Here is a 23,211-nt window from a genome sequence, read left to right as displayed (position 1 = left end):
ACTTGCTCAACATAGTCAGCCCTGCTACTCAGATCTTGCCAAAATCTTCAGAGAACCATAGCACAAACTCAGATACCTAACTAACTTGAAGACGACTCCAGAAGGTATGGTATGCCTTGTGGGAAATGGAAGCTTCACTGTCCGTAGGTGTTCAGCAGTTTCCTACAGAAGGAAGCACCAGCTGGAACGTATTTACACCACCTACTCAATTCATGCTAAACATAATTTGAACAAAGCTAAATCACAGGTTTAGCAAGATCCCTACCAGATAAAATTTAGCTTAACTTAGTACCCAAATGTTTACTGTTTGTGATCCAATTTGGACACACAGAAAATGTCCTTTCATAATCCTAGACCTTAGATGATGAGTGAACTTTTCAAAAACAAAATTAACATTTGAGCGAGTAAGTCTGCATAAAGTTACACAGAATGACAGCTTCTGAGACGGGTTAAAGGTGAGGGGAGCTACTCACAGGTACACGTGCATACCACCCAAATTTTATTTTATTCTTTTGGCAAATGCAACATAATACAGATAACAAAGGTGCTAATTTTAGGGACAAGTCTGAAACAAGGAGAACGCAAATATATTATTACTTCATGTCAGGGAACAGTAACTGAATCATAACTGGAAGTGCATTAAATTACTTCCCTAGGGTCTTCCTAAGGACCAAAGGTAGACAGAAATGGCCTGTTTTACATAAGTTCACAGACACCTCGAGGCAGTCACCATTCAAGGGACAGTTGTGTACCCTAGGGTTTAGTTCTCAGAGCTGGAGTTGCCTTTGCTTCTCCTCCCAGGCAGAGGGAAGCTCGGTTTGCTCTGGGGCTGGGAGAGTTTGCGGGCTAGCAGGGTGAAGGGCTCGATCAGGGTCTTGCGGTCTGTGACCGTCACCTCCCACAGATGCACCTTCTCACTCCTGGCCCACCGCTGTGCCACTTCGGCGTCCACTTGTCTCTGCTCAGAAAGGTCAGTTTTGTTTCCTAACACGACAATGGCCACCTGAAAGAAACGGGTAAAAAAGATCACACTTTGCTAGACAAAACGGAGGAAGAAAACTGTCCCATTTAACAAAGTGCTTCGTCCAAACTGATCCTCAGGCGTGAGGCTGAAGGGTAAAGGGCATTACCTCACCCCTCCTCGCTTGGTGTATCTCCTTAAAAACGCAGATGCTCTACAGGCTGCTGACTATGCAACAGCTGAAGTTACTCAACTCCGGGTACGGCTGGAAGACAGACTTGGGGAAATCACTATCGAGGGTACAGATAACAGTTTGACTGAGGTGTGTCTACATTTCAGTTTAGCTCTACCTGCTGTCTGGGAAACCTGCGATACGTTACTTGAAGATACAACCACGGAACTTCTGGAGCCGTGAGAGGTCTGCAGCCCTGGGGCCTGAGTTCCTTGAGAACGGGAATTGTTCTGTTCACATCACTCCTAAACGTAGCAAAGCACCTGACACAAGCACTAAATATGTGTTGAACGTAGCACCCAATAGGTACATTTTACCCTAAATGCAAGGCAATCGATCCTTCCCTCGAAGTGGAGCGCTCGCTACCCCCAGGCACTGTTTCAGGCGACCAGAAGGGCGGTCACAGTCCGCGCGAGGGGAGACGAGTGGTGACCTCCAGACGCTGAGAGAGTGCCTGGAAAGGCACCTAAAGCAGGAGGCCGGGGAGGTGGAGGGGGGCTCCTCTGCGCCACGGCCGGGCTCCCGCCTTCGAGACGTGCGCGCGCTCCGATGGGAGGACGGAGCGGGATGGAGCGGCACGGAGCGGCAGGCAGGGCTCTCCTCCGTCTCTCAGCAGGAGCCAGCCCTCCCGTTGCCCCCCACCACCCACCCCGTCTCTGCGGCGAAGGTTCCCTTCCCCTCTGGCCTGGCTGTGCGTGCTCGCCTGGCCGCCCGCAGGGCACAGCGGGGGAGGTGTCCTAGGCTCGGGGCCACCTCCAACGCGGTCCCTTCCTAGAAACCCTCAGGCCGAGGGCTGCTGCTTCTGCCTTGCGCCCCCTGCCCCCTGCTCCCCGGCCCGGCTGTTGCTGCCCATCCCAGCGCTGGCCCGTGGTCACCCCACACGCTACTCCCGTCATACTGGTGGTGATTTCAGCAGCCCTGGGGGTGACCCGATAACCTCATCCCTCAGCTCCTTGACTTCAGAGATCCTAACTGCCCTCCTGACCTCAACCACTCGCTCCCACGAACCAGGACAACCACTCTCCTCTCTGACCTTGAGTGCGGGAATCCCGCTCAGCCCGCTGCCTTCCTGGTTCATCCCCCGCACCCCTCTGCAGCAATCCCGCAAGCACCGCAGGGACCCACGAGCCCCAGCGCTACCACCTCTGTCTCGGTCCTGCAACCCCGCTGCTGCCCTCGGCGCTCCGCGCGCCGAGCTTCTCCTCGTTCGCTCCCTCGCCATCGTCATCACGCCGTATGCCCCCGCCGCCACCTCGGTTAAGTTGAACTCTTAACTGTACCTTTTGCCGACACCATTTACCGAACGTGGCGGGAGAAAACACAACCCCGCTGGCCGGTCCCGGCTCGTAACCACCGACCTCCAGCGCGCTGCTGTTCTCCAGCAAACACATCACGTTCCCGCCACTTCCCCTGGAAGGACAGCATCTCCTACCTTGGTCCTCCTCCAACCTCCACCGTTCCCTCTGCCTTCCCCGTCTCACCCTCAGCTGATGTCCACACTACGTCAGCAAGAAGACAGGAGCAACTAGAAGGGAACTGTCAGGTGCTTCCACCGCCACGTCTACCAGCCCCACGGTCCTCTAAGCCCATGTCCCCACCCTCTTCAACCTGGACAAGGTGTCACTCCATCGGCTATCCCCTCACCTGCGTCTCTCCGCTGAATCATCCCACTGCGTACAACCATCTCTCTCATCTGAAAAACAAAACCCTCTGATACATCCTTCTCCAGCTCCTCTCTGTTCCCCTTTTAGGGGACAATATATTTACCCTTTGACTCAAAACTCTTTCAAAGAGCTATGTTTGCTGTGCTCAACTCTCTCACATCCAGTCCATCAGACTCTGTCTCACCGTTTCACTAAAACTGTCGTCGTTGAGATGTCCCAAGTTACTAAAGCTGGCCACCTCTCGGCTCTTTTGATCTGCCTTTAGTATCTGACATAGCTTGGTCACTTCCTACCTTTTAAAGTGCCGACTTTACTTGCCTTCTGGGTCACCCTTATCTCTTGGTGCTCCTCGTACTTCAAAGGCCACTTTGTAGACTCCTTTGCTGCCTTCTCACTTCTCCAGCCGGTAAATGTCAAAGTGCTCTAGAGCGAGAGCATCTGAACTAAACTCTGCTTCTCACCTTGTCCCTCAAGGTGAAAGTCAACAGTGATTTTTTTTTTTTTTTTTTTTGGCCGCACAGCATGCGGGATCTTAGTTCCCCAACCAGGGATCAAACATACGCCCCCTATAGTGGAAGTGTGGAGTCTTAACCACTGGACCACCAGGGAAGTCCCAGAGTGATCATTTTAAAACAAAACAAAAGATGAGACTTCCTGAGAGAGTGGCATGGACATACATACACTACCAAATGTAAAATAGATAGCTAATGGGAAGCAGCCGCATAGCACAGGGAGATCAGCTCGGTGCTTTGTGACCACCTAGAGGGGTGGGATAGGGAGGGTGGGAGGGAGACGCAAGAGGGAGGGGATATGGGGATATATGTACACGTATAACTGATTCACTTAGTTATAAAGCAGAAACTAACACCATTGTAAAGCAATTATACTCCAATGCAGGGGGCCTGGGTTCAATCCCTGGTCAGGGAACTAGATCCCACATGCATGCCGCAACTAAGGAGCCCGCCTGCAGCAACTAAGACTTGGTGCAACCAAATAAATATTAAAATAATAATAATAATAAAAATAAGTCAAAAGAGGTTCAACTTCGTTCACATTAAGGACAAATGAAACTATGAAAATACCATTTCACCCAGAAGAGTCACAAAATCCAAAAATTTAACCACACATTGTTGTCAGGACTGAAGAAACAGGCATTTTCATACCATTCCTATGGACAGTAACTTGTCACTATATTTACCTTGAACTCAAGAACCTAACTTCTGCTGGTTGATCTTTCAACTCTACGTTAAAATGTACAAAATAACAAATGTCTAAGATCCTTCACTGCAGCATAGTTCATGATAGCAAATGACCAGAGAAAACCTAAGTCTCCATCAATCTGAGACTGGTTAAATAAGTACGATACATCTACAGCCACACAGTGAATACTAGGCATCAGTTAAAAAAAAAAAAAAAAAGGAATCTGAGTACTGCTATGGAAAGAACTCCAAGATATATTACATGAAAAATACAAGGTGTCGGGGGCTTCCCTGGTGGCGCAGTGGTTGAGAATCTGCCTGCCAATGCAGGGGACACGGGTTCGAGCCCTGGTCTGGGAAGATCCCACATGCCGCGGAGCGGCTGGGGCCGTGAGCCACAACTACTGAGCCTGTGCGTCTGGAGCCTGTGCTCCGCAACAAGAGAGGCCGCGACAGTGAGAGGCCCGCGCACCGCGATGAAGAGTGGCCCCCGCTTGCCACTAGAGAAAGCCCTCGCACAGAAACGAAGACCCAACACAGCCAAAAATAAATAAATAAATTTATTTAAAAAAAAAAAATACAAGGTGTACAACAATATGCTACCTTTGGTACAACAGAGAGAAAAATAAGAAAAAATTATATACATTTCTGTTTGCTTGTATTTACACAGAGAAACTCTGGAAGGACGCCCCCAGACTAGGAAAGGGGTAAAACATTAAAACAGCATGCTTGAGGTACAGGACATAGACGGTTGAACCCAGGGGTGGGAACAAGTTCACTAGAGTCCTCTCTATAGATCATTTTCATTTTTGAACCATGTGCAACCACTACCCTTTCAATTTTTTAAAACAGACATGAAAACAAGTGCGTGCCACCCAAGCTAGACCCTGCCATCCCTTTGCCTCCCATCCCGAGGCGCCCTCAGCTCTGCCTCCTCCCAGCCCCGCCCGCTCTGGCCTCAATGCTGCTCCTGGCGCAACATGCTCCCGCCCCCGCCCCTGCTCAGCTGGGGCCTCCGCCTGGAGCAGCCTCCTCTAGACATCGGCTTGCGCCCTTCCCTCACACCCTTCAAATCTCTGCTGCGAGTCACCTCACCAGGCCTTCCCATATCACCTACAGAAAGCAGTGCCCTCACTCCCCACTCTGCTTGACTTTTCTTCCTACACTGCATCACTCCTCACAATACATACTTGTTCGTTGTCCCTCTCTCCCCCACCCCCCAGACAGAAGCTTTATGGCAACAGGGACTCTGTTCTATTCTCTACTGTATTCCCTCCGCCTCACCTAGAACAGTGCCAGGCCCATAGCCCAGTAAGCATCTGCTATCAAAACTACAATGAGGTAGCACCTCACACTGGTCAGAATGGCCATCATCAAAAAATCTACCAACAATAAGTGCTGGAGAACAGGGAACCCTCCTACACTCTTGGTGGGAATGGAAATTGATACAGCCACTATGGAGAACAGTATGGAGGTTCCTTAAAAAACTAAAAATAGAACTACGGTATGATCCCGCAATCTCACTCCTGGGTATATATCCGGAGAAAACTCTAATTCGAAAAAATACATGCACCCCAATGTTCACTGCAGCACTATGCACAGTAGCCAAAACCTGGAAACGACCTAAATGCCCATCAACAGATGAATGGATAAAGTAGACATGGTACATATATACAATGGAATATTACTCAGCCGTAAAAAGAAACAAAATAATGCCATCTGCAGCAACATGCATGCAGCTAGAGATTATCGTACTAAGTGAAGTTAACTCAGAGTAAGACAAATATCATATCACTTATATGTGGAATCTAAAGTATGACACAAGTGAATTTATCTATGAAACAGAAACAGACTCACATAGAGAACAGACTGGTGGTTGCCAAGGGGGAGGGGGTGGGGGAGGGATGGAGTGGGAGTTTGGGGTTAGCAGATGCGAACTATTATATACAGGATGGATAAACAACAAGGTCCTACTGTAGAGCACAGGGAACTATATTCAATATCCTGTGATAAACCAAAATGGAAAAGAATTTTTAAAAGTATATGCATGTATAACTGAATCATTTTGCTGTATGGCAGTAATTGACACAACATTGTAAATCAACTCTACTTCAATAAAAAAATTTAAAAATAAGCATTTGCTGAATGAATGTACTTCTTAAATCCCCATAATAACCATATGAGAAAGGTACTATTATTTTCCTTATTTTATAGATAAAGAAACTAAGGCAGAAAATTGAGAAGCAGAGCTAAGATTCAAGTATCAAGTACATGAGTTCACTGAACTATACTTCTAACTTTAGGGGGGCAGGGAGGGAAATCTGGGGGATTCTCCCCCAAATAATAACAGCACTTATCTGTCTCAGTGAGAAAGATGGGAAACAGGTAGAGAGGGGCCTTCATTACTTACCTTTTTATATCTTTTGAAGACTGAACCTTGTGAATGTTGTTATCTATTCACAAAGTAAGTTAGTATTCAAAATAATAAAAATAATTAAAATATCAACAACCCAGAGGTCCTTGAACAGGTGAGTGGTTAAATAAACTGCGGTACATACACACCATGGAAAACCACCCAGCAAGAAAAAGGAATGAACGACTCATACACGCAGTTACCTGGTTGACTCTCCAGAGAATTATGCTGAGTGAAAAAGGCCGATACCAAAAGGTTACAAACTGCGATTCCATTTACGTTAACACTCTTGAAATGACAAGGTTACAGAAATGGAGAACAGATAACGGTTAAGGAGGGAGAGGGGATGGGAGGGGAATACGTGAGGCCGTAAAAGGTCCCATGAGGGGTCCCTGCAGTGCTGGAAAGGGTCCCTCACTGTATAAACGTCAGTACCTCGGTTGTGTTATTTTACTATAGTTTTGCACAGTGTTATTAGCATTGGGGGAAACTGAGTTAGGGATCTCTATTCTTAAAATTGCATGTGAATCTACAATTACCTCAAAATTAAAAGTATGACATAAAAAATACATAAAAATTAGGTTAAGTAAAAATTAGGTTAAGAACACCTAGCCAGTGCTGTTAATTGGGTTCATGACACGGTTCCCTAAACCCTGAGGAGTCAGCCATGCCAAGACCCAGAGAAAGACCTGCGATGAGAGAGTTCCAGGCAGGGGAACGAGCCACTGAGAAGGACTTCACGGGGGGACAAAATTATCATGCTGGAAAAGCAGAAAGTTGACCACTGGAGTACAGTGACAGAGGAACAGAATGCTAAGGGTGAAAGGACAGCCATGGGCCAGATCATCTAAAACTTTATACAGACCATAGTAAGAATCTTATTTTCAAATGGTAAGTGGATAGAAGCCACTAATTATTTATTAGTTTTTTACACTTCTTTTCTTTTCTTTTTTTTTTTTTTAAGGCTAAGGACAATCCTATTTCTCCAAGAAGACAATAAAAAGCCCTAGGAAACAATGATCCCAAATAACGTGAAATGAACTATGTAGTATTTGCAATATGGAGTCATTAAAATTCAAGTTGTACATGGGAAGAAGCAAAGGCAGAAAGTCAAATGCTGGTCCTGGTTGAACTCAGTCCTGTATTTCCTGGGCTAGGGAAAAAATCATGAAGATTACAGATACTGTGAATACAATTTAATGCTTTTAAAATATTTTAATTGCCCAAAAGCCCATGCTACAATTTCAACATTATAATTCATAGCTGGCATTTTTTAACATACCCACTTACCTCTTTTTTGTCTTTGAACTTATCAATTTCTTTTTTCAGAAGCTCCACTCTTTGAAAGGATTCAAGGTTATTCACACTGTACACAAGAACAAAGCCATCAGCAAATGAAAAATAATGCTTTGGCAGCTCCACGCCTTCCTGTAGGCCTCTGGTGTCGTAAAGATGTAACTGTTCCTTGACTCCCCGATCCGTTTCCACTGAAGCCATATACACATCTTCCATTGTTTCACAGTCCTCCATTCCTGGGGTTAAAAAGGAATTCCTTTTACATATACAAATATCGAATTATTATGTTATTCACCTGAAACTAATACAATGTTACGTCAATTATGCCTCAATTAAAAAAAAAGCTTTTACTCTTTCTGGATAACTCAATACCAATTGTTGAGTACTTTCTCATCCTTTAGAAGGTGGCCTTCTAGGTTCCTTATTTACTACACATAAGAATCATATTTCCATTTACTAGCTTCTTTAAAATGAAAGGTAATTGTTACAGTAAATGAACAAAGTGCTTTTTAAGATTATTTCTTCCATATAGACATAAAAAAATAAAAATTTGGCAGTGAGATTTACTATTACTTATTTTTCAGAAGTAACTTACAAGAGTCAAAGAACTTACTATCTCAATTGGAGAATTAAGGGCTGATTTTTAAAGTACCTTCAACAACTAAGTGGCCCCATTTTCTTTTTTTTTTTTTTTTTTTTTTTGCGGTACGCGGGCCTCTCACTGTTGTGGCCTCTCCCGTTGGGGAGCTCAGGCTCCGGACGCGCAGGTTCAGCAGTCATGGCTCACAGGCCCAGCCGCGCCGCGGCATGTGGGATCTTCCCGGACCGGGGCACGAACCCGTGTCCCCTGCATCGGCAGGTGGACTCTCAACCATTGCGCCACCAGGGAAGCCCCCCATTTTCTTTTTCCTCAGCGCCAAGGACAGGACCTGGGTAAGTTTGATTTTTCTCTGTACAATTTCCACTGTTTCCAGGGTCTGTTTCAAGGACTCAGAAATGTACATGTCCAGTCTGGGTCTAGGCACCAGGCCTTAATTCCCAAGTACCTACTGTGCACTTTTGTGTGAATGTCCTCCAAGTCCTTCAAACTAACAGGACTTGTTATCTTTCCTGCCCCACCTGTCCCTCCTCCTTGCTTTTGTCCCTTGATCACCATCCACCTGGTCAGTCTTCAGCGTTCTCTTTGAACAAGGAAAGAGAATTTAGGACCACATTTAGGGTGAATGTGGTCCTAAATCAGCCACTCTACACCTGAGACATCTGCTCGATCCACTGCCTGCTTCCACTCCCCCTGGCTTGCTCCCTTCACCTGAATGACTGCAACAGCTCAGGAAACACCTGGTCAACACCTCATCCTTTCCAGGCTCTGCTGAAACGTCAGCTCTGTAGATTTTCTTCAGATTATCCACTTCCCTCCATCCTGCTCTTACTGTGTCTTGTACAGGTAATACCACTTCACCCTAAACTCGTTTCGTATCTGTCCCCTCCGGAGCTGCAGTGGAAACTCCTCGAGAGCCAGGACTGTGGCTAATCTCTCTTCGGAGCTCTGAGGACTAACGAATTGACTTACATACATAGAAAGTCCTTAGTAAACATCTGAATGAATGAATGAATGCGTGAGCTCATAACTGGTGCCCCAATTTCATTCCCCTGCTTGCCTGAATGATGAGCCCTGTAAAATCCATTTGACTTTGCTCCATTTCTGTGGGTTTTGTCTCTTCAACTCACCTAGAACTTCCTCAAGAGAAACAACACTTCTGTGTACACAGCAAGTATGCAACAACCATTTGTGGATGAGGGGATTAAGGTGAGAAGATGAACACTTTGAATGTTAATGACTAGTGCAAGAGGTAGTCTATGGAGACATAAACTTACTGGGCTTCGATTACAAAAAATTTAAAAGCAAAAACTACCAAGACTTTTGTCATGGTGGATGTTCTGTCCACCAAAAGCCAGTCTGGTTCCCTTCCTTCTCCCATTAAGCTTAGACCTTTTGAGATTTTCTCACCCTATACATCAAGTGAAGCTACGACTCTGCATCTCCTCTGCCACTCCACGCCACCTCTGTCCTAGCAGGAGACTAAGGCTGCACTTCTAGAAAGGGTAAAACAGGCTGCTGAGATGTGGGACAGAGGGTATGAGTCCGCAGTGAAAACAAGGGGCAACTCAGTGACGTGCCCCCTCTGCTCCCAAAACTTCGGCGGCCAACTCTTTATCCTCTAGGCGGAGGGATCTGGGGAATCTGGCCAGTGAAAATAGAGAAATCCTAAATATGCTAACCTCTGAGGTAAACCAACAAATGCCCCACCCAGGTCACCTTATAATGAAGCAAGGTCATGAACCCTATCCACATGCTTAGAGCTTTAAATTAGCTTTTCAGTTCTCCATTCTTAATTACAAGCAGACAACCAAGGATTACCAGATACCTGAGAAAGAGACCAAAATTCAGGAAAGAACACCTGAAAAGAAAAAGACTGTGCAAAGAAAAGAAAACAGACAAAGAAACTACCAAATATTATACTCAAAGAGATAAGATAGTGCATCCATGAAATAACAGGATACTAAGAAATGAAAACTCAGTAGAAGGGCTGAAAAATAAAGATGGGGAAAATTCCCACAGAGTGGAACAAAATGCTGAGAAATTTCAAACAGAAGAGAAACTTTAAAAATCAGAGGACGAGTCCAGAAGATCCAGCATCCAAAAAGAGAGCTCCAGAAAGAGAGAACACAGAAGAGAAATAATTCAGAGCTGAAGAACACACATTTCCACATTGAAAGGGAGTTCCAGAAAGAGAGAACACAGAAGAGAAATAATTCAGAGCTGAAGAACACACATCTCCATATTGAAAGGGCCCACCAGGTGCCCAGCACCGTGGATGAACACAGACTGATCCTATGATACACCACTGCGAATTTCAGAGCACTGGGGAGAGAGCCTACAAAAGCGTCCACATCCGAAGCAACAAGAATCACGATGGCTTCTGGCCTCTCAGAAGCACTGGAAGAAGATATTAGAATCTGGTAAACTGAAGGTACACATGGTCTATGAGCCTGCGATTTCATTCCTAGGTACATCCCCCCAGACCTTGTCCAAATCATAGCTGGGATACGTGTATAAGACTCTTCACAGCAGCACCATTTCTAATAGCCCCAAACTGGAAACAACCCAAATGTTCATCAAGATACAAGAGGTAAATAGGGACTTCCATGGCGGTCCAGTGGATAAGACGCCACGCTCCCAATGCAGGTGACACGGGTTTGATCCCTGGTCAGGGAACCAAGATCCCACATGCCACATGCCACACGGGGCGGGGGAAAAAAAAAAAGATACAAGAGGTAAATAAATGGAGGTATACTGAGACAATATACCTATCGTGAAAATTACACCACACCTACTTAAAACAGTATGGATGAGTCTTACAAATATAATGTTGAGAGAAAAAAAACAAACACTGAAAAATTTATACGGTATGATTCCGTTGATATCAAGTCAGTAAGAGGCAAAAATAAACGATGTCATCCAGTGATACATACACAGGTGGCAAAACAATAAAGAAAAGAAGGGATTAACCAAAAGTCAAGGGAAGGGCTGAGTTTTGATTGAAGAGAGGAACACGGGGAGCTGACGAGAGTACCTGCGGTCTTCTACCTTTTGACCTGTGCGGAGGTTATGCAAAGGTTTTGTAATTATTCATTAAACCACATGCGTGTTTTATGCACTTTTCTATATGTATGATGCATTTTATAATAAAAGGAGGAGAAAAGATGATAATGGACCAATGCTTTCAAAATTTTGGAAGGAACTTATTCCCCGTCTAGAATTCTATACCCATCAAAATTATAACTCAACTGTGAATGAAAGTAAAGACATTTTCAAACACGTGAAGCCTCAGAATACGTACCATGCACATTTTCTCAGGAAACTCTTTGAGGGAGGCCCGTCATCAAAATTAGCATGTAATCATAGAAAGAGGAAGACACCAGATTCGGAAAACAAAACCTCACATGAGAGTAAAGGGAAGCATAGGGACAATAGTAAATACCTTTATTCAGAAGCCCCAGGATTACTACTGTGCGCCAGGCATAGAGGGCATTCTGAGGGCTGTCATCACCCGATGCCTCATCCCATTGTGCAACCTTTTCAACCCCCAAAAGAGCACTGCAAGATGTGCTCCACCAAAAGAAGGGCGTAAACAGAAGGTGACAGGAGATCTAGAAAACAGGAAATCAAACCCAGGAAGAAAGAAAAAGTAAAGGGAAGTTCTATGTTGTACAATAGGCCCAGATAAGAGAATGCTAGCTCCTGGAAAAATATCCCCAAAAAAAAGGGCGGGGTGGATTATCTGATATGATTGACCTCATGGAGAACTGAGAACCATCTGGACATGTGGAAGAATCAGCAAAAGGTATGAACAAAACTAAAGAAGTGATAGAGCAAATATTAGCCTCCATAAGAAGAAAAAGAAAGAAAAGAAACAATCATAGTACATAATACTGCTCAGCTGAGAATATTTACATGTGCCAGCAGTTGTCAAAGTGTGGTCTACAGAGATCCCTTGAGGTCTCCTTTCAGGGAACCCATATGGGCAAAACTATTTTCATAATAATATAAGACATTTGTCTTTTTCACTGTGTTGACGTTTGCGCTGATGATATAAAAGTAATGATGGGTAAAACTGCTGGTGCCAGGACTTCCCTGGTGGCACAGTGGTTAAGAATCCGTCTGCCAATGCAGGGGACACGGGTTCGAGCCCTCGTCTGGGAAGATCCCACATGCCGTGGAGCGACTAAGCCCGTGTGCCACAACTACTAAGCCTGTGCTCTAGAGCTCACGTGCCACAACTACCGAGCCCACGTGCCACAACTACTGAAGCCCGTGCTCCGCAACAAGAGAAGCCACTGCAATGAGAAGCCCGTGCGAAGAAGAGTAGCCCCTGCTCGCCGCAACTAGAGAAAGCCTGCACGAAGCAACGAAGACCCAACGCAGCCAAAAATAAAATTAATTAATTAATTGAAAAAAAATTCTCTAAAAAAAAAACTGCTGAGGCCTTAGTACAAATCAAGGCAGTGGCACCAACTGTATTAGAGGTTGAATTCCTCAACACCTCATACTTGCAGTTTCAAAAGAAAAAGCCAGTTTCACTTAAGAGTGTCCTTGATGAAGCAGGAAAAGTTACCAAATTTATTAAATCCTAATCTGTGAGTATGTATCTTTACATCTCTTTAATATTCTATGTGATTAATGAGAAGTATACATGAAGTATTTCTGCTTAATGAATAATGGTAACTGACTGGAGGAAAAGCTCTTGCGTTTGAGTTTCAAGCTGAAATAGCTTTTTTTTTTTCTTTTTTTTTGGCTGTGTTGGGTCTTCCCTGCTGCGCACAGGCTTTCTCTAGTTGCGGTGTGCGGGCTTCTCATTGAAGTGGCTTCTCTTGTTGCGGAGCATGGGCTCTAGGCGTGGGCTTCAGTAGTTGCAGTGCGTGGGCTCAGTAGTTGTGGCTCGCGGGCTCTAGAGCGCAGGTTCAGTTGTCACGGCACATGAGCTTAGTTGCTCCGCGGCATGTGGGATCCTCCCGGACCAGGGATCGAAAGAGTGTCCCCTGTATTGGCATGAGGATTCTTAACCAACGTACCACCAGAGAAGTCCCACTTCTTTTTTTTTTTTTTTTAAAGAAGGAATAACAGAAAAAAACCATGGTTATTCAGGGTATCTGACAGACATTTTCTCAAAGATGAATAACGAGAGCCTATCATTTCAAGGAAAATAACTGATAGGATCTGTTGTTAATGATAATATTTGAGCTTTCAAGCAAAAATGAGAATTGTATCCATCAGCAGAAACTTGATAGCTTCCCAATACCGATGAGACTGGTGATGATATTAATAAATGGTATTTGGAAGATCTGCTTACCTCAGTTAACCAGTATTTTCCAAATGACCAATTCATAAATGTTAAGAAACCATGCATGGGTAAAAAACCCATTTGAAGTGCAAGGTAAATCAATGAGATTTTAATGTAATAGAACAGGAGAAGTTCACTGATGTGGCTTCAGACTCCACATTGCAATAACCTTTGAGTAACCGTCACTGATTGAGTTTTAGTGAAATACCAAAGAAGAAAGTCCACAATTATCTGCAAAGCTATTAAAATATTCCTACCTTTTTCAACCACATATTTGTGTGAGGCCATATTTTCTTCACATATTTCAACTAAGAAAACATATAACAGCAGATTGAATGCAAAGGCAAGCAGATATGATAACCCAGCTGCCTTCTATCAGGCTGGACATTCGATTTTCAAAAACGTAAATCAACTCTCATCTTCTCACTAAATTTTTTTGAAAATATAACTATTTTTCATTAAAATGTGTTACCTTAGCATATAAGTTTATTGTTATTATTTTACGTGATAAGTTTTTTTTTTAATTTCCTCAGGTTTAATCTCTAATACGATAAAAATATCCTAAGACACAGCCTACAGAAACAAAATCTGTTGGGGTTTGAAGAGGGGAAAGGGATTCTTTTTTCCCCCTTTGGGCATCATTTACTTTTTCACTGGCATAAATTAGAATCTGAAGGTGAAAAATTCAGAACCAAGAGTGCAGCACTGTGATAGGTTTTCAGACCTTCTGGCACAGGCATCGTTATTAATAAAAACCAAATATGGATTTAACCGAAATTGTTAAATATTATTCTGGGAAGGTGGAAGAGGATCAGAGTTCATCAAAATGGTTAATAAAAGACAGAAATGTGCTTGAAGCCACCTGCCAGCGATAAATACTTCAAAGATCTATGATGCTACGTATATCTCTAAGATAAGCCTTGTTTCATTCTAACGTGTTATGTCTGTCCTTCCTTACCGAACTGTGACGTCCTTAAAGCCAGAGATGCTTCTCCACCTCTAAATCCTCACAGCCTGTATCAGAGAGCAAGTACTGAACAATTATTTAACTCAATGAATGAATAAATGAATGAGATAATCCGATTCACAAAATTAGGTCATATTGCAGCAAACAGCTGTCTCTTCCATTCTTAAAACCTATACAGCAGTACTGGAAAGTCATGTTTGAAATGAGAATGAGAGATCATTCAATGTATTCTGAAGTCAGTGAGTCTGTGATTCCAAGACCACTCTTCATCATGTCAACACACTGGAAACCACATAGAGACAACATTTTTCTTACCTGTTATAACTCTTGTTCTAACAGAGTTAAGTGCAAGCACTCTGGAATTTCAACAACATAAAGATGTTTTTTTCCTTGCCCCTACTTTCCCCCCCTCATCTCCGTCGATTTCTATGACACTTTTGGTCCCTCTCGATGACACCTCACTTTTGTGCACCACCGCCCATCTTTAAGTTAGCACGACCAACAGAGGACCCTGACCAGTTCCCAGAACCTGCAGGGAAACTAGGGAAAAATAATCTTACCAATAGTATGATTCCCATAAAGGAGCTGCTCCAAAATTGCCGTTTTCCCCACAGATAACAAGCCACAAACCACAACCTTACAGCCCTTTCCCATCTTCCCTGAGGATATCACTGTGAAGAAAAGAGAAGATCTTTAAAACTGTGTACTGTTAAAAAAAAAAGAAAAAAGAAAAAAAATCAACCTTTCCTTTTTCTTTCTTTCTGTGTTTAAATTTAATTAGTAATACATACACAGGGGGAAACTGCAAGTATAAAAAGAAATGTAGAATACGGTACATCGTTCCAAACCCCATTCCTGGCTCCCATCCTCCCTTAATCAGTGTTACTAGTTTCCTATATATCTCTGCAGAGGTGACCTAGAGAAACATAAGAATACATGTATAGATATATGTTTGTTTTCAAACAGCATAAACACATCTTATACAAAGACTATTCCAATACTAATTAAGTCTATAGGAATCCAAACTGAATCCTAGATGAAGCAATCCTTGAAAGACTGCCTGCTCGTCAATGTTTACCTGGAAAAATAAGCATTTAAGTAAAAATTTAAGGAGGCATGAAGATAAAAATTTGGACAGAGAGTAGACATCATTTTTTAAAGAAGTATTAACACCATCAATGCAAACGTCAGTCTTTTCTCAAGAGAGTGAGAAACTGGATTTGGGGCTGTCTTAGTCGTACTTCTTTTTGCGTCACAGTTCTTCATGCTAGAAAAATTGCTCAGGCACTTTAAACTGAAAGAAAGGAAAACTCATTTCTCCTCGCTTCCTCACATACGCATGGAAGAGCAAGACTGGGTAACACTTTCTTGAATTTTCCTCAAAGTTTTTATCTTCCAGAAGGCAAGGTACCAGCAGACAAGACAGAAAGGGAAAGGGGGCTCATTAAATACAACAGAAAAACTTGGGAAGAGAAGTTAAAGTTCCACATTGTCTTTTGCCTCCTTTCCTCCAGTTCTCTCACCTAGAAATGTGAACATGGAATAGCTCTGACGAAAAAGCACGCCACAACGCCTTCAAGTCAGAAAACAACAAGAAAGTCCAAATGAGCATTCAAATAAAAGGGACGGTGGGCATCTTTCTGTATGTGTGTGCGCACGTGTGTCACATATCACTATTTTTTTTATCAACACCTAAAACATTAACAAATGAACTTCCTGTAAGTCTTCTCTACTCTGTTTTCCCAAAGTCTGTAAATTTTTTTTTATTGAGGTATAGCTGATTTCCAGTGTTATGTTAGTTTCAGGTGTACAACAGAGTCAAAAATTTTATAGATTATACTCCATGTATAGTTATTATAAAATATTGGCTATCTTCTCTGGGCTGTACAATATATCCTTGTAGCTTATTTATTTTATACATAGGAGTATAATCCCCTACCCCTACTTGCCCCTCCCCTCTCTCCCCCCACTGGTAACCACTAGTTTGTTCTATCTGAGTCTGTTTCTTTTTTGTTATATCCACTAGTTTGTTGTATTTTTTTTAATTCCACGTATAAATGATAACATACAATATTTGTCTTTTCTCTGACTTATTTCAATATGCATAATACCCTCCAGGTCCATCCACGTTGTTGCAAATAGCAAAATTTCATTCTTTTTTATGGCTGAGTAGTATTCCATTGTATACATTGATATCTTCTTTAACCATTCCTCTGTTGATGGACACTTAGGTTGCTTCCAGATCTTGGCTGCTGTAAATAGTGCTGCAACAAACATTGGGATGTAGGTATCTTTTCAAATTTGCATGTTTGTTTTCTTCGGATATATACCCAGGAGTGGAAATGCTCGATCATATGGTAGCTCTGTGTGTAGGTTTTTGAAGAACCTCCATATTGTTTTCCACAGTGGCTGCACCAGTTTACATTGCCACCAACAGTGCAAGGGGGTCCCCTTTCCTCCACATCCTTGCCTACGTTTGTTATGTGTAGACTTTTGGATGATAGCCACTCTAACAGGTGTGAGGTGATATCTCATTGTGGTTTTGATTTGCATTTCTCTAATGATGAACGACGTTGAGCATCTTTTCATGTGCCTGTTGGCCATCAGTGTGTCTTCTCTGAAAAAGTGTCTATTTAGGTCCGCCGCCCATTTTTAAATTGGGGTCTTTTTTATATTGAATTGTATGAGTTGTATTTTGGATATTAAGCCCTTAGCAGTCATATCATGTGCAAATATTTTCTCCCATTCAGTAGGTTGTCTTCATTTTGTTGATGGTTTTCTCTGCTGTGCAAAAGCTTTTAAGTTTAATTAGGTGCCATTTGTTTATTTTTGCTTTTGTTTCCTTTGCCTTAGGAAACAGATTCAAAAAAGTATTTCTAAGATTTATGTCAAAGAGTGTTCTGCCTATGTTTTCTTCAGGGAGTTTTATGTTTTTTGATCTTACCTTTTAGGTCTTTAATCCATTTTGAGTTTATTTTTGTGTATGGTGTTAGGGAAGGTTCTAATTTCATTCTTTTCCATGTAGCTGTCCAGTTTTCCCAGCACCAACTTACTGAAGAGGCTATCTTTTCTCCATTGTATATCCTTGCCTCCTTTGTTGTAGATTAGTTGTCAAAGTCCATAATTTCTTATGACCCAGATCAGCCATGACACTTATCTCCTGACATGAAAACAAATTTTTTTTTTTTTTTGGCTGTGTTGGGTCTTTGTTGCTGTGCATGGGCTTTCTCTAGTTGTAGGCAGTGGGGCTGCCCTTCATTGTGGTGCGTGGGCTTCTCATTGCGGCGGCTTCTCTTGTTGCGGAGCACAGGCTCTATCTGTGCGAGCTTCCGTAGTTGCGGCATGGGGGCTCAGTAGTTGTGGTGCGCAGGCTCTAGAGTGCAGGCTCAGTAGTTGTGGCATATGGGCTTAGTTGCTCCGCGGCATGTGGGATCTTCCCGGACCAGGGCTCAAACCCGTGTCCCCTGCACTGGCAGGTGGATTCTTAACCACTGCGCCACCAGGGAAGTCCCAAAGTGGATTTATTTAGAGAGAAACATGCTCCACAGACAATGTGGGCCATCTCAGAAGGCGAGAGCGGCCTTCGGACAAACACACTACACAGACAGGATGTGGGTCATCTCAGAAGGTGAGAAAGGCCCAAAGGGCTTTTAATAATATTAAAATTTAAAGGAAGTTGCCACCTAACTACATGAGAAGGGGATAAGAAAGTGATGGTGGCACGCAGAACAATTCTGTTGTCAGAAAAGGTTGCCGTTGGAATCTAAATTCTGATTTTTCTATTGTTATTTTCTATTGTTATTTCCCTTCCTCTGAAATAATATTAGGATCAGCAGATAAAGTCTGTTAAAAATATGTACTATTTTGTATTTGTGTTTGTATAAGATAAATTGGGGGATTTGTTTCAGTATTTCAGAGAAGACTTCAAGGGCAAACAGTAAAAGCAACTGAAAAGAGGCAACTCAAACACTAGGTAACGATTTTAAGGTTTTTTAGGATGGTGAGAGAAGGAAAGAAATAAAACAGATCTTGGTAAATATTTTATACCATCAAAAAGGAAACAAAGATGAGAGGGTAAGTGTGATTAATCAAAGCACACCTGAAGCATTCTAGCTTCCTAGTTGTCTTCAAGTGGGAAACAATAATACTACATAAACCTGAAGATTAGGACTTCCCTGGTGGTGCAGTGGTTAAGAATCCGCCTGCCAATGCAGGGGACACAGGTTTGAGTCCTGGTCCGGGAAGATGCCACATGCCGCAGGGCAACTAAGCCCGTGCACCACAACTGCTGAGCCCACGCACCACAACTACCGAAGCCCGTGTGCCTAGAGCTCATGCTCCGCAACGAGAAGCCACAGTAATGAGAAGCCCACGCACTGCAATGAAGAGTAGCCCCTGCTCTCGCCGCAACTAGAGTAAAAACTGAAGATTAGTGACCTGCTTTACCATCAATTAAAAAATATGAATTCTTGGGACTTCCCTGGAAGTCCAGTGGGTAAGACTTCACCTTATAATGCAGGGGATGAGGGTTCAATCCCTGATCAGGGAGCTAAGATCCCACATGCCTCTCAACCAAAACACCAAAACATAAAAACAGAAGCAATATTGTGACAAATTCAATAAAGACTTTAAAAATGGTCCACATCAAAAAATCTTTAAGAAAAAGAATTCTTGAGGTATAAACTACTGTGTATAAAATAAATAAGCTACAAGGCTACATTGTATAGCGGGCCTCTCACTGCTGTGGCCTCTCCCATTGCGGAGCACAGGCTCCGGATGCGCAGGCTCAGCGGCCATGGCTCACGGGCCCAGCCGTTTCACAGCATGTGGGATCCTCCCGGACCGGGGCACGAACCCGTGTCCCCTGCATCGGCAGGCGGACTCTCAACCACTGCACCACCAGGGAAGCCCCATAAAATTAATTTTTTCAAAGTATGTGTTCTGTAAAAAAAATTAATATCTAATGTAAGATTTTGCATGAATAACATTAAATACACATACAAAAACACTTTATTTTCCATATATGATCATGATGGCAGGGACTCACGTTACATATAAGAAAGTTGTTCTCACACATATATATTTAATATGTACAAAATAAAACCTACTAAAAGGTTAGTTCTATAAGCATTATAATATTTCATAATTCCCAAACACAATAAATAGGCACCATTCCCTTCCAAATATAAAGGGAGGTCATCTGCGGCACCCTGAAAGGGCAGGGAATCACATGAATAGATCCTGGGGGTGGCCACGCCTCCTACTAAACCCAGGTTTCCAGAGTTTGAAAGGCCCCAGAGTAGATGGATGACCTTTAAGGTCACTTCTAATACTGTAATGCTATGAGAGCGGAAACTACTTACCCGGAAACTGCATCAACACGAGGTTAATACAAAAAGCGGTAGCTACAGCTACCTGTATAGTCCCTACCCTAAGAAACTGCTGGACAATACAATTCAATCTGTGACCTATTAATCCCTGACAGTCTGATGTAAATGACTAAGAGTGTGTGCTTAACAGGCAAAATCCAATGCAGTCTAAATACATATTGCTTTGCTTTCCAGGCTAATCAATAATGTGTCTAGAGAATAAAAATTGATCTGATCCATTCTGCTGAAAACACTGAGCTTGGTCAGTATTCTCTTTGAAAAGCCATCAGAAAGAGCTACCCAGAATTGTCAGTACTTCTGTTCTTCCTCTGTTCTTCTAAGGAAATCATTCTAGTTTTAAAGTAAAACACAATTTTTTAATGCAAACTGAAAAATATTATCACCACAACACTGTTAACGTCATAAAGAGATGTCATAGATCTTATTATGCAAGCATTACAGGAAGAAAACCTCTACACTCCGTATTTGTTTATGTAAACATCATGGATTGTGTGCAATACTTTCACTTAGCCATAGATGAATACACTTTACATACATAAACACATATTAAAAGAGTTTTGCAAACAATACTGCCCAAAATGAAATACTATAAACAGATTCCAGTAACCATTCTTTTACTCATTCACTAAATATTTACTGAGAGATTATCCTAATGCCAGGCATTAGGGACAAACTAGGAGGCAAAATCAGAAATGATCCCTGCCCTCAGGAATCTCAAAATCAATTGAAAATACCAATCCAAATCTTGCAAAATTGCTAATTGAGAAACTGCAAACTGCAAATCAACAAACGAAACTGCAAAACCTAATTAAGAAATAGCAGTGATTAATCACATTGCCAGCATCTTCTTTCCAAATGATTATTCCACCTTTGTAGTCAATCGTTCTTGACTAATTTTCCTCATAACCCACATCTGATCCATCAATAAACCCTCTACCTTTCAAACACATCCAAGGCTGGACCACCTAGCACCTCCATCACTCATGAAGTAGTCCAAGGCACTATAGTCTCTCATCTGATCTCTCAAAGATGTCCACATCATAATCCCCCAAATCCATGAGTATTCTACTTTACATGGTAAAAAAAAAAAAGACTTTGTGGTTGTGACTAAATGAAGAACCTTGAGATGGGGAGATTATCCTGGATTATCTGAGTGGACTCAATGTAATCACAAGTGTCTTTATAAGGCGGAGACAAGAGTGGCAGAAGTGAGAGAGAGAGAGATTTGAAGATGCTATAATGCTGGCTTTGAAGATGAAGAGGCCAGAAACCAAGGGATGCAGGTGGCCTCCAGAAGCTGGAAAAGTTAAGGAAATGGAGTCTCCCCTAGCACCCCTAAAAGGAGCACAGCTCGACTGACAACTCGATATTAGCCTAGTGAGATTTCTGACCTACAGACCTATAAGACGATAAACGTGTACTCTTTATTCTTTTATTGTTTAATTTTTTGGCCGTGCCACATGGCATGTGGGATCCTAGTTCCCCAACCAGAGATCGAACCCGTGCCCCCTGTATTTGAGGTGCAGAGTCCTAACCACTGGACCGCCAGGGAAGTCCCTTTGTACTCTTTTAAGCCAGTAAATTTGCTGTAATTTGTTATAACAGCAACAGGAAAATGAATACAACCTCCTAACCGTCCACACTTTTTCCCTTCTTCCTTTTAGCCTCAAATAATCCTTTTTCTTTTTTTCCTTTGGCCACGCTGCGCAGGCTTGTGGGATCTTAGTTCCCCAACCAGGGATCGAACCCAGGCCAAGGCAGAGAAAGCTGAGTCCTAACCACTGGACCACCAGGGAATTCCCCAAATGATCCTTTTAAAATGTAGGTCATATGAAGTCACCCTTCTGCTCAACATCGTCCCATGGTTTCCAATCTCAGAAAGTTTGAAAACCCGAAGTCCGTAAGAACATTCGTCTCTTTGATGTCACGGGCCAGTTTCCCCTCTGCCTCCTTGCTGGTCCTGTATTAACACAGGCACGCTCCAGCCCTGGCGCTGTTCTCCCTGACTGAAATCAGTCCCCACACCTCCAAGGTCTTTTCTCAAATGCCACTTCTCAACACTTACCAGAATATTCCACCCAAAATTTCCACCCCTGCCCCAACACGCCCTACCCGTCCCCTCCCCTTAATATTTGTCCTTAACACTTATCACAGAGCATAATATACATTTTATGTCTATTGTCCTTTTCCAAGAAGCTAGAATTGCTGCGACGACCACTGCTACCATCCCAGCAGCTGGGCACATATGAGGCCCTTCAGAAATATCTGTTGAATAAATCAATGCACCTGTGAGGACTTTTACAACGGTAAAGCTGCAATTAAAAAAACAACAACAAAGGATATTAGGAAATGGGGTAAAAAAAAAATAACCAAACCCGCTAATTTACAAGATAAGAGTCTCTTAAACCTTCGCCACATTTAAACTTAGAATTCGTAAGAGAATTAAACCACATGACTTTTCTAAAATGAAAATATTCTGGAGATGCAAAAAAGCTAGTAAATAAACTGTCAATGAAGAACGCAACAAAAAACGCCTGCATTTTCTCGGCTTTTTTCCCCGAAACACTCGTACCTGACGACCAGATTTGGGCATATAAATATTTCGCCTTCCTAAAAAGACCGTGGTTCTTACGTAGCGAATGTGGGACCAGATCTGCAAGCAGGAAAGGCACGGACCTGGGAAGGCGAGGACCCGCCTGCAACACCCCCTCCCCTCCCCCCCATCCTTTTGGTGCAAAATTCCTCGGAGCGGGGCCTGCAGCCCCAATTGCTCCGGGGGGGGACAGACGCGGCTCCCACCGCCAAGCCTCCGTACCTCGAGTGCCCCACCTGCCGGCTGGGGCAGCGCCGCCGGGGCGCCCAGTTTCTGCGCGCGTCCGGGGAAAGCGGGGAGCCCACAGCGGCCCCCACCCCAGGTAAGGCGCCCGCAGCGCAAAGCGGCCCCGCCGGACGCCCCCGACAGACCCGCAGGCCCAGAGGGGAGCGGCGCGCGGGCGGCACGGCAGCACCGCGGGCTGCGGCCCCGGGAGCCCCGCCCCCAACTTGCCTCCTCGCGGCGGCGGGATGTCGGGACGCTCTCCAGCCCAGGCCTTACCGCGGACGGTCGCCGCCCGCTCGCCTCTGCCTCTCAGGCTCGAATCCCGGGGAGCGGGGCACGGGACCCGGGGCCAGGTTGCGCCGGCCTAA

The 23,211-nt window shown here is 43.6% G+C and overlaps 1 protein-coding gene across 3 annotated transcripts; it reads right to left on the bottom strand.

Moving 5' to 3' along the window:
- Window positions 1–478: 478 nt before the first annotated feature.
- On the bottom strand, window positions 479–23,200 carry NKIRAS1 (NFKB inhibitor interacting Ras like 1). Of its 3 annotated transcripts, none has more exons than XM_027086514.1 (4): window positions 23,072–23,200; window positions 15,196–15,306; window positions 7,760–8,001; window positions 479–1,003 (listed from the first exon to the last, which is right to left on the bottom strand). In XM_027086514.1, exons 2-4 carry the CDS (start codon window positions 15,287–15,289, stop codon window positions 761–763), a joined length of 579 nt encoding a protein of 192 aa, XP_026942315.1. In that variant the 5' UTR covers window positions 15,290–15,306; window positions 23,072–23,200; the 3' UTR covers window positions 479–760. The 3 variants fall into 3 exon arrangements, with proteins under 3 accessions (XP_026942315.1, XP_026942316.1, XP_026942317.1); XM_027086515.1 differs by lacking the exon at window positions 23,072–23,200 and adding an exon at window positions 22,841–22,967; XM_027086516.1 differs by lacking the exon at window positions 23,072–23,200 and adding an exon at window positions 15,427–16,444.
- Window positions 23,201–23,211: the final 11 nt, after the last annotated feature.

Source organism: Aethalodelphis obliquidens, unplaced genomic scaffold (assembly GCF_003676395.1).
Source record: "Aethalodelphis obliquidens isolate GAN/ISIS:26980383/991018 unplaced genomic scaffold, ASM367639v1 scaffold56, whole genome shotgun sequence".
Taxonomy (NCBI): domain Eukaryota; kingdom Metazoa; phylum Chordata; class Mammalia; order Artiodactyla; family Delphinidae; genus Aethalodelphis; species Aethalodelphis obliquidens.
Note: the sequence above shows the minus strand (reverse complement) of the source record. Positions and strands in the feature narration are given on the sequence as shown.

Bases quoted from the DNA above. Each gene is read 5' to 3' on its own strand.
- NKIRAS1 (XM_027086514.1), bottom strand. From the start codon at position 15,289: ATGGGAAAGGGCTGTAAGGTTGTGGTTTGTGGCTTGTTATCTGTGGGG. The intron at 8,002-15,195 runs GTAAGATTATTT...TTTTAACCCCAG, and splicing joins TTATGGGAATCATACTATTG to GAATGGAGGACTGTGAAACA. The intron at 1,004-7,759 runs GTAAGTGGGTAT...CGTTTCTTTCAG, and splicing joins AGTTCAAAGACAAAAAAGAG to GTGGCCATTGTCGTGTTAGG.